The 12251-nt window shown below is 37.4% G+C and overlaps 1 protein-coding gene across 1 annotated transcript in view; it reads left to right on the forward strand.

Annotated features, from left to right (window-relative positions):
* The first annotated feature begins 3219 nt into the window (after positions 1-3219).
* The window catches only part of LOC109935450 (sodium- and chloride-dependent GABA transporter 1-like), a 49562-nt gene continuing 40530 nt past the window's right edge, over positions 3220-12251 (forward strand). Inside the window, exons 1-3 of the mRNA XM_020534083.2 lie at positions 3220-3451; positions 9789-9920; positions 12150-12250. Of these exons, the coding sequence (XP_020389672.2) occupies positions 3220-3451; positions 9789-9920; positions 12150-12250 (465 nt within the window). The remainder of the gene's footprint in view (positions 3452-9788; positions 9921-12149; position 12251) is intronic.

Consider the following 12251-nt stretch of genomic DNA (forward strand, 5'->3'; position numbering starts at 1 on the left):
CGTCTTCAGTCACTATGTCAACATATATCCCTGCTTCCACTTGGGTCAAATGCTCACCAACCTCAGAACGAAAATAATGCTGATTGCAGTTGAGACACCATTATCACAACGTCATGAACAAAAAAACTATTGATTCTTTAATGATGCAGAATCCCAAGATGGATTAATCACTAATCTGATCAGACAAACAAATCAATACTGATTAAATGTGGCTCAAAATAGAATGATCTGGGTCAAGAGGAAGGAGTAAATTAGGGAGAGAAGAGTACAAACTATCCAATTAAAGGATGAAATTTCTATTTTTCATTCATTCACTCAGTGATCAACTTCCTATATGCCTGTCTATTACAAGATTACTACAGCATCTTGCTTGCAAAAGGTATTATTAATTATAAAAGGTAAGATTTTATTATTTCCAATCTACAGTAATAGTTTTAGGAAATAGAAGACACTGGAATATCTATGTGGAGTGTGGAAAATATAGTTTTTCTACCATGTGCATATAAGCCATATGCTTAGCTTTGTTCTGAAAATTTCTGTGCTTAAAACTAGTATCACATTGATAAACGGAAGATTTTCTACTGGATCCCCCTGAATATTGAGCATTTTCAGTTCAGGTATAGGGACAGCAAGATGTACAAAAAGGCTGTTTCCATCCCATCACAACATACACTTCCAAATCAGGCATAGCATAGATTAGATCTCTGGAAAATCATCGTAATATGGTTTAAATTCCAGCCACTGAAAATAATCCATCACAGCCATCCTTGTATCCTTCCCAAGTAATGTATTAAAGATGACCTATCTGTAGGCTTTTTATCTCTGATTCATGAAGTTTCTGTAGCAAGGAAGGAGACCCCTCACCCTCCTGTATCTGCACCAGCTTTCCAAAAGAGGAATTTACCCAGCACCTTTCCTTTACCATCTCCCCTTAGCTTTGAACATCATTGATGAACTTATGTTGTTATGTTTGGATTTAATTGTAAACTGTTATTTTGAAATATCAGTAACTTACCAGTTACTGTTCTTGATGTGTCACCTCTGTAATCTTGAATTTTCTCAAATATTCAATCCTAAGCTGGGAAATAGATGACAGTTTTCTTTGGCAATCTGCGTTCCATATGAATGAGATTATATCTTTATTCATGGTATGTATGGGTTGCCTTTTCCAGGCTAACAATTAATCGTTAATCACTGTATTTGATGGGCAATGTAAGGTACCTACAAAATTCTGGCATTTCTTCTGAAGATGAAAAATAACATGTTGTCAAGACATGACTATCCGGTAAAACTACTTACTGAAATGTATTTAAAAGTTGAATAATGTATAGAAACCTAAAAACACAACAATTACTAATTTCGCACAATAATTAAAAGACATTAATTTACAAGTTCTGACTCTTTTTACTTCTCAGAAAACTTACAAAAATAATCTTCTGATGACGTGTATGGCAAAAGTTTCTCATGGAGCTCCTACTGGTCCTGTCAGTTGTTAAAAGTGAGATGAGACCCTGAATCAAAACTAGTCTGGTCCTGATAATTCTATGCAGTAGCTACCCGTAAAGCAAGGTAATCTTGGCCAGCAGAAGTAAGTTCAGTCCTCACTTGAAGAAACCAGCAGCCTGTTCGACAGGCCCACTGTTGTTAACTGGTTGGATGGTATGAACTGGCAATATAGGAATTAAATGAAAGAAATTCTCAACTCCTCGTAAGAATTCCACAATAAGTCAAGGAACTTTGCCATAATAATGTATTTTAAAATAAGAAATTCCAGTCAGTGTCTAGTTCCTATGTTTTTAATTTCTTTCTGACTTTTGTTATTTTGATTATTGATGATATTGGGAGATAATAATAAGAAGGAGAGCAAAACACATTGGGATAGGGAGGAAATTAATAATGTAAAAGAGAACTTGGTTGAAAGATTGAACCTGATAGGTTGTAAGGCTATTAATATTAGGCCACTGCTTTATTTTCTAAATTGATTGAACAGAATTTTTTTATGTTGAATGAATGAGGGCATGCATGTTACAGCCGTACAAGACATTGGTAAGGCCATACTTGGAGTAGTGCGTGCAGTTCTGATCATCCTGCTACAGGAAGGATGTTACTAAACTGGAAAGGATGCAAAAAAGATTTATAAGGATGTTACTGAGATTGGAGTGCTTGGGATGTAGGGAGAAGCTGGATAAGCTGGGACTTTTCTGCCTGGAACATCGGAGGCTGAGAGATGACTTTTTAGAGGTTTGTAAAATCATGAAAGGCATGGGTGAGCCGAACAACCAAGGTCTTTTCTCCAGGGTAGCGGAGTCCAAAACTAGAGGGCATAGGTTTAAGGTAAGAGGGGAAAGATTAAAAAGGTACCTGAGGACCAATATGGAGGGTGATGCATACATAGAATGAGTTGCCAGAGGAAGTAGTAGAGGCGAGTACATTTACAACATTTAAAAGACATTATGGAACGGTACATGGATAGGAAATGTTTTGAGGGATATGGGCGAAATGCAGGCAAGTGGGACTAGTTCAGTTTAGGAAACCTGGTTAGCACGGAAGAGTTGGGCTGAAAGATCTGTTTCTGTGCTGTATGACTATATAACTGGAGACACAGGGATGAGATTTTAACTCAAAACCCACAAAGTTAACATTGGACCCAAACTGTAGATTCAGCTTCCTGAACAACTCTACGGGTCAATAACTGTATATGTTACAGATAATGCTCTGGTTCCCTTACAATATCAGGTCTGTCTCTGTTACTGTTCAGGTTGTCAATTTAACCTAAAGCCTGCCATATTGTGGCAGTACAGAAATCCCTTTGCTGTTGAATTGTTTGAAGTTTGCACCAAGTTTGAAATCTCTTCATGTCAGTTTTCATCCAGATTGTTATCTTTTGACATTTTATTTGAAGGAGGGCATTTGATGGAACCTGGCAGGATTGGGTTTCACTCATCTCCTGTGGGGCTGAGGTGTTAACAATATATCAGAGTGTATTTCAGAAAATATTCTTTCTCGCACCCCTCCCCCAACCCCTGCCACTCCAATGAAGTATAAAGAAAACTGAAATTACATTTGTACTCATGAATTGTTTCCTCTTTTTCTCACTTGCAGTGTGAAGTGAAACATCAAGGGCGAAATATTTGCTTTTAACAAAGCGCTGTAATTCATTGTGCTGTGATTTCATAACTCATAAACCGTTCCATATGAAGTGGATGTAAATGTCCAATGATGGGGGAGACAGAACAAGCTTCATTGGAGATTATTTTACCCCCAAGTCTGAGGCAGACACAGCTGGAGGAAATGGCCGAAGCAACAGGCAGCCAGGCTGCTAAAAGTGAAACTCTACCAAACAGAGGGAACTGGAAGGGAAGATTTGACTTCTTACTTTCCTGTGTTGGATATGCCATTGGACTTGGGAATGTCTGGCGTTTCCCTTACCTCTGTGGCAAAAATGGCGGAGGTAGGTCAAACTACTAAATATATGCTTTCCGAGGAGGCTTCAGTGAATTGTGAGGCGGCAAAAGAAAATCTATTCTCTGTGTATATGAGTTGGTCTCAGAGGCTTACAGGCAGAAATTTTGGAACAATCAAGTGTAGCCTGTGCAGACTTATTTAGAATTTGAGAGGGTAAAGCAAATTACTGTGAATCACTGGAATCGACTATGAAGGTAGAAGCCACATATGAGACCTTCAGAAAAATAGTTCTCCGGAATTTAAAAATTCCCGCCCTCCATGAGTAAGAACCCACACGGAAAATCAAAAGGTTACAACAGCCAGACAGGAAGCTCAGATGTTTGTTGATTATGAGTTAGTTCGGATGTTCAGTTTTCCATTGCCACGAACCCAAGAACAATAGAAGGTGACAGGGTAAAAGGAAAGCCCCTAGCCAGGGAAGTGAAGGGACAGCTGGGAATACCCACAATTAACTTCTCATGCCAGAAAAGATGACATTCTGGGTGCAAGTGTTATCCAAAAGCCAAAGTGTTTCCACTGTTTAAACATGGGATACATACATGCAATCACTGAAAATTGCAGGGCAAACATGGGGCTTCCTGGGGACACACCGTGTCAATGTAGAGAAAAGAGCTCTGACAAGAGTATGACAAATCAAGTTCTACCGCTGATTGCAGTTGTGAGGCCAAGTACAAACAGCGCTTTGATTATGGGGTAGATGAATAACATACCTGGGAACTATAGGGAATTCTAATCTAAAGGAAAACAATTAATTCCCTCTCAATGAAACAGGTGAACATGTTATTACACTCATGGAAACAGGAGCTACCCAAATTTTTTTGCTGGGAAAGACATACCTTTGCCAACAGAGAGCGCATTGAATGCAAAGATTTTAGTGAATGCTAATGGTGGGGAGTATATTCCATGTCTTTCTATTGGGTGGCACTGGAATGCAATCTAATGTTTGAAAAGGTAACAGTCAGATTTAGCCATAGTTGATCTGCAAGAGAGTTTGCCTCCTTCTAGTGAGGTCAAGGAGACCAAGCAATTTCAAGAAAAGGTTCTTCGAATTTTTACTTCATGTGTAGTAATCTGAGCAATGGCTAAATAAGTTCCATTGTCAAAGGTCAAATTGGCAACACAGACAGATACTTTTTTGAGGAATTTGGATTCAGCAAGCTGATCCAGAGTTAAGTAAAATAGCATAGTTGCCTCAAACTGAAATTGAAGCAGAGGGAGTTCAGAAATGTCACTATATTAAAAATCAAATTCTGATGAGAAAGTGTAGACTTTCTTGCAGACCTGCACATGAAGATTTGGTAGTCATTCACCAGAAATTGATGCTGCCCGTATATTGTTAAGCAATGTTAAGGATAGCCCATGAAATTCCTCTGGTGGGACTTGCAGGAATCTGTTAAATCACTGTACATATTGATTGATGTTTTGACTGGCCAGAATTTCAAAAGGATATAGTGTAGTTTTGTCAGACATGCCATACACACCAGATTGTGGAAATACAGCAATCTGCAATCAACATAGCACCTGTAATTCCCATACCCCTTTTGGTGAACTATTTAGTAGACTGTATAGGACCTTTACCAAAACTTAGAATGGGACACCAGTACATTCTTATTATTATGGATATTGCTACTCATTCCCAAAGGCCATTCCCATGAGAACAGTTTCTGCCAAGGTAGTGGTTGAGTATTTATGTCACTTGTTTTTACTCAATATGAAGTACCGTTTGTGATCCAATCAGATTAGAGTTCCAATATTATGTCTAAAGTTTTTCAATATGTTATGAGCAGTTTGGGCATAATACAGCCATTTTCCTTAACATAGCACTCACAGAAACAACGGATTTTAGAATGGTACTGTCAAACCCTCAAAACAACAATAAGGACATACTGTAATAAAGCAGAGGTTGACCCCCCTCTGAAAACTAAAACTGAAACACTTGAAGCAGAGCACCCCATGCTATAATCTGTAATAAAGAGTGTGAAAAGTGGTGTAGCCTGCCTCTCAGCGACTTCTAGTGGTTAAACAAAATAAACCCCTGTCACTCTACAATTAACAAGTCAATTTATTTATCTAACTCTTAACAGTGAAAAAATTAACTAAACTATTAATAAACTGAATAAATTCCTTTTGACTACTAACTGTTCCTGAATAAAACAAGATTCTAATGGTATGCTGATCCAATAAATACAAGTCCCACTTATATAAAATAGAATTAAAAAATAGAATTTAGCCTCTCGAAATTACAGCCAGGTTATGTGCCTTCCAGAATGTTCTGTGTCTTCTCCGTTGAAGCTTCTGTCAGGAACGCCTTCTCTGTTGAATGCTCTGTCAGGAATGCCTTTTCCATCAAATGTTCTGTCAGGAATATTAACCAAAGTTACCTTTGATTTAGATGGTACTTTCTCTAAAACCTAGAGAAGACTGTGAGAGCTAGCTATTCTCTCTAGAGAACAGAGAGATGTTAAAACTTGCAGATTGCAGTTCACTCCTCTGTCTTTGGCCAACTGCCCCTTCTTTTGTACTCTTGATGACATATCAATATTTCTTACAATAGGATTAGTCCTATGTTGTCAAAACCATCAGATTTAAATTTAATTGTTTTTTGGTATTTAGGTACCTGGTTCAAATTCATTGGCTAAATTCAAAACTTGTCTTGATTATAAAACAAAAATGCTGATTGGCCAGCCTTTTGGTACAAATGTTTCAATTCAGGTGCTCTCTGCACCTGCAAACCCACAAGCTGCAGCCTACAGATCCTTTTAAAATCTCTATGCATAGGAAAAGCACGTCATCTTTTAAAGGGACCATGCACTGCTTACCCCTAGCATTTTACAAACACCAAATTCTAACTTCCTGCCTCCTAATCCACAAGTACTCTATTCAACTTTGCAATAATACTGTCATGAACATCCCCATGATTGTGATAAATAACAAGAATTTCTTTTGTTTGCCACATGGAATGCACCTGATGAGTCTAATGAGTTTTGGATTTGGATTAGTTTTTGAATTAGTTTATGGACTGAGAATGTGGGACAATCTTTCCTATAGAACAGCATCCTTATTACTTAAGTCCATAGAAACAGTCTCAGATGAAATAAAACCAATACATGTTGGAAAACTTCCTAATTGAACCCAGGGAAAACTGCTTGATTTTCCAAATCATGTTAGTGTCTAAGTCTGATAGTTCAACCAGATTCTGCATAGACAACAGGTCAATGCAGTAATAAAAGCATGAGGTAAAGGTTCCGGTGTTGGACTGGGGTGGATAAGGTCAGAAATCACATGACACCAGGTTATAGTTCAACACATATTTTTTGAAAACACAAGCTTTTGAAGTGTAGCCCCTTCGGCAGGTGAATAAAAACGGGCAACTATCCAATCCCCTTTCTGGAGGACTATTGATAGGGTTGACAATGCATAGGTTTATTACAGGAATACAGGCAAGTTCCTTTAGTAGTGAGTGTAACAAGGTCAGCCCAGTGAACCTCATAGGAATTCCCCGATTGGAGCTGTTTAATCTGGACCAATCAGGGAGTCCTGGCTGACAGATAAGCACAGGAGTGTCAGATATCCTGTTCACTCTGAGAGCTGGCTCTGAGGGAGCTGGATCAGCGTCAAGGACTCTCCATGTGTAAAGAAAGGGTGACTTGGTGATGGGATACCAGCTTCTGTGGGCTTTTTCCAATACAAACCGATGCAATTTGAGCTAAAGAAATCCTCTATCAACTTTCCAGCAACTGACAAACTAAATCATAGCCAATGCTTCTAATTGTGAGGTTTAACTTCATGCACTGATAATCAGTGGCACTTGGATCAACTACAAGCTTTGTTTAGAAAATAATTGTCAGCTGATTTGGTGATAAACCTGCCAAAAATGAATTTGCAAAAGTGTGGGTATTTAATAGACATGAACAAGTGTTGCCAAGAACAGCAGAAGTACAAGCATTAGTGGAGTTTCCTGCCTCCAAAATGAAATGAGAAGTTATGAAGTTTTTGGAGATATGTTGTTTTTAAGTAAGTTTGGACCAAACTATCATTAATAAAAGCAAAGTACTGTTGAAGCTGGAGATATGAAAAAAAACAGAACATGCTGGAGGATCTCAGTGGGTCCCTGTGGAGAAAGAAGCAGAGTTAACGTTTTGAGATGTTGCTACACCTGCTGAGTTTCTATAGCACTTTCTGTTTTCATTTCAGAAATGCAGTTGTTTCACTGATAGATTTGCTGAGAAAGAAAGGTAAAAATGTAGTGAGGAGAGCTCTAACCATCCTTTGAGAGGCTAAAAGCAATTTTGGTCAATAAACTAATGTTAGCCACCCTAAATTTCACTAGATGCTTCAAGGTAACAATTAATGCTAATGAGGTGGGTGCAGTCCTGTTATCCAAAAATGGATGGTCCATACAGAAGTCAATGGAATACTCTTCTAAAACGTTAATTCGATACGAAAAGAGAGACTTTACCATAGGAAAAAAAACCTTGGGATTGCTATTGTTTCTTAAACATTTTGAAGTATACATCTATCACAGTGATAGGGAAACACTTGTATATATTGATCATAATCCTTTTGCCTTTGAGAAAAGTTCAAAAACAAGAATGCCAGACTATTTGGAGGGAGTTTACTATTAAAATAGTTCACATTATGAGAAAAATAATTTAATTGTTGATGCTTTGTCTCGAATCCAGAATTCTGTTTTGAATTATCTGAAGACAGAGATGGTACTGGGTATAACTGCATGGTTACAAATAAAGAGTGAATGAGGGTGACAATGTCTTACTTTTTGATATTTTGTTTTGTTCACGTTTTGTAATGAAGCACATTTAAAAAGAATGCTTCATTTCTGCAATAGTGTTGTAAGTATTATGAACGTGCTTCATTATTATATTTTTTAAGGACTTGCGTTTGAAGAATTGGGGTAGTGGTTTATTTGAAGTGCTGAAGAGACATCTGCACTGTTCTTTTTAAAGGTGGTCATTAAAAGGACATTTTTTTTTAACAAGCCCTTCTTGAAAGCCACACGAATAAAGCTAATTGCTTGGACTTGTTTACCAGAAATCACATGCCCATGGCTTTGTTTTTATGCTTTTTGAAGTTGACTTTGAGTAGAGCCTGCTGAGAGAGAGAAGTTATTCAGCTCTTCCTCTGCCTTTCTGCAAAATTCCATTTGGACAGTCCAGTGTCAGACTTGAAAACTAATGCAGCTGTTCTTCTGAAAGAATTAATCCCAAAGTTTCCTGATTTAACTGCATCTGCCAAGGACACAGTAAGTGTCATGTATCAGGATATCAACCGAAAGCCAACTTGAACATTCCATACCTTATCCTTTAAACATTAAGTACTAATAATTATTTCTTTCTCCCTTCAGAATTAATCTCTACATAGAAAGTTTTTTTTTTCTCTTTTAATTAGTCTGGGTGCTGTTGTTATTTAGAAAGGTAAAGATTTTATCTTCCACATTTCAAAGTGTGTTAAGCAGCTTTATATCTTTGCTGAGTAAGTTTTGTTTTATAGTAAATCAATAACTTGGTTGTTTATTAAAGAAATCTAGTTGATGGATTGTTTTATTCTAAACATTATATTGATAATATTTTTAATTGGCCTATTCAGTAATTGGGTAAGGCAGATAAATTTATCTTGTAAATAACGGAGTGGTGGAACTAGACTTTGACAGTGCACTCTCCAACTCCAGTTGTAACATTGCAGATAGAGTAACACAAAGATAAAAAGTTTCTTGAAACGTTCAAATCACATACCCGTCAGCACTTATTGCCTCTGACTAGATAGGCGCCCACCTGTTAAGATAGTTAGAGTTCTGGTTGAAACATATTTTCAATGTTGCAATGACTTCAATATACTGTATGTAATAAACTTCCTTTGATATGGAAGTGTAGTAGATGCCATCTGTATTTGTTGTATGTGATCTTTGCCCGTGAAATGTGACCTACGTTACTGCTGGAGACCTGATTGGATAAAAATGTAATCCAACAATCTTAAGTCAAATGTTTCAGAGATAGGAACTGCAGATGCTGGAGAATCTGAGATAACAAGATGCAGAGCTGAATGAACGCAGCAGGCCAAGTAGCATCAGAGGAGCAGGAAAGCTGACATTTCGGGCCTTGAAGACCCTTCAAGAAGGGTCTAGACCCGAAATGTCAGCTTTCCTGCTCCTCTGATGCTGCTTGGCCTGCTGTGTTCATCCAGCTCTGCACCTTGTTATCTTAAGTCAAATGTTCATTTAAATACACACTTCCAACATACTGTTAGAGATTGTTTCTGAAATTTGGTGTCCATCTTATTGGAATAGTGTCCTGCTTATTATATTTCAGGTGCATTTCTGATCCCATACTTTCTGACATTGATATTTGCTGGCATCCCTTTGTTCCTCTTGGAAACAGCTCTCGGTCAGTACACATCCATTGGAGGCCTTGGTGTGTGGAAACTAGCTCCTATGTTTAAAGGTTTGTATACTTTGAACTTGCATGGAAAAAAAAATTAAAGTTTTGCCATGGATTATTTTCTTTTCCAAAATGTTTTGAATAGTTAGTTTTGTTTTTGATGTTCTGGTACAGAATTTGTAATGGAAGCAATATAGTGTAATAGGGCTAGAAATAACATTAAAGCTGTGTTTACAAAGTTAGGCTGTGGGCTGAGTGAAATATTTCCTCTTCACTTCATGATCTACAATCTGATTTATTTTGAATGGATGTGAGAAAATTTCTCTCTGCCAGCTACAAATATATTATAGAATGTTGCCTAAGCCCTCAAATATGGCAAAGTACCTTACCACACAAATGTATTTCAAAGAACTGCAGGTCAATTATATTTTCAATATGCCACAAGAAAGGATTTACAAAGTTTATCTTATTGTGTAAAATGACTTTGGGACAGGTCCAGCCAAGAATGTAGTGAATCTGAGTCAACATTAGATATCAACCAATAGCATAGACAACTGATGATGGAAAATGGAATTGTATCAATGATGCAGTAGAGAAAATCTTCTGAGATTAATGTTGCTGTACCTGGATGGATCATTGCAAGGGATATTTACTATGCATCTAACCTGTGCAGAATATGGCATCTTAACAAATGTCTTTTGAAAATCTAAATACACAACATCTATTGATTGTTTGTTCATGCATTTTGAGGTTTTCTATGTACTAGTCAGAATAAGATAAACCACAGAGTGTCAGGTTCTTATTGCGATAGATCTCTTGACTAACCATTTAAGACTAACTGTTCACATAGGTACAATATCACTGACTTGTGTACATAGTCTGCATTCTGTGCATACTTTTATGCATTACATGCATGATCATGACATCTGAAGATTCCATTACACAGACAAACTGTCTTTGAAGACAAAGCAGTCCCTTATCACGCAACTGTCTTAACAGTTCAGGGTTGTTTACTTGACTTTGTCTGATAGCATTATGACTTTTTAAATGTCCAGCTACTGCGACCTTTGATAATGTTTGCCGCATTTTCAAATTTCAGGTGTTAGGCTGTCAGCCTAGGGCTAGGACTTCAGTTTCCTGTTTTTTTGTCTCACTTCTTTCTTGAATGATGTTGTTACATTTGCTATTTTCCAATTAGCTGGGACCTTTCCCATGCATCCACTAACTCTGCAGCCACTTCAGCGAGACCCTACGATGCAGGCCATTATATTCAGGGGACTTGCCAGCCTTAAATCCCATTAGTTTTTTCAGTACATTTTCTCTAGTGATTGTATAAGACCATAAGAAATAGGAACGGGGTGGGCCATTCAGTCTTTCCAACCTTCTCCACCATTTAGCAGGATTACGCAGTATCTCCTTAAATTTCCGCCACTACATCATCACCTTATTACCTTTTATTTTATTTTCCCAGTCCACTTTAGCGTACTCTGTTTTTATACTCATGTAATTGCCTTTATTTATTCTGCTGTTCATTTTATCACAGACCACCATCTGACTTCTTTTTATCACCCTCCCCCTTTGAATTGTTTAAAATCTATTACATTTCTATGTGTTCCCACTTTGATCTTCTTCCCAGTTTGATGAAAAATCCTTAATCTAAAATATTAATTCTGTTCCTCTCTCCACTGTTCTACCAGACCTGCTGAGTATTTCCAGCATTTTCTGATTTTAACTATCACGTTTCCAGCACTTGGTTCAACATCTGAATTTAATGTTGATATTCATTTTATGAATCTTGAAGAGGCATTGCTCATACTGAGTTTATAAAGATTGCAATGGAATGCCTTTCATGCAGAATATATTGCTGCCAACCAATCAGTACCCTCTATCATTCATTATAAACTGTTGTTCACTTTGAAACTTAGCATTCTTGTGATCGTTCTGATGAGTTCAAGATGTAAAACATTGGCAACATGTCTCTTTTCTCAGTAATGTTCAAGTTCTGTGCTACTGAACTGTAAAATGGGACTGTGTACATTCACCTCATTAGTTTCTAAAAGGTCCATCAGCATTCAGTGTTGTTTGGAGGAGACAAAAGTGAAATGGAAAATCCTTGTAAATTGCAAGGCCCAGATCAATGATTTGCTTTAGGTCTACTTCTTTGAATATTCTTTGCTAGCAACAATGAAATCAGAGTATGTGATTCTGGCATGTTTAACAAGGCAGTGAAGAGGTACATCTTTGGATTATGAATATATTTTCTATGATAAGCTGCATTCTGTTTCTTAACAGGAGTTGGACTGGCTGCTGTCATCTTGTCGTTTTGGCTCAACACTTACTACATCGTGATCATAGCTTGGGCTATCTATTATCTCTTCAGCTCTTTCAAGTCGG

The sequence above is a fragment of the Rhincodon typus genome, chromosome 18 (genome assembly GCF_021869965.1).
Source record: "Rhincodon typus isolate 14 chromosome 18, sRhiTyp1.1, whole genome shotgun sequence".
Classification (NCBI taxonomy): Eukaryota; Metazoa; Chordata; class Chondrichthyes; order Orectolobiformes; family Rhincodontidae; genus Rhincodon; species Rhincodon typus.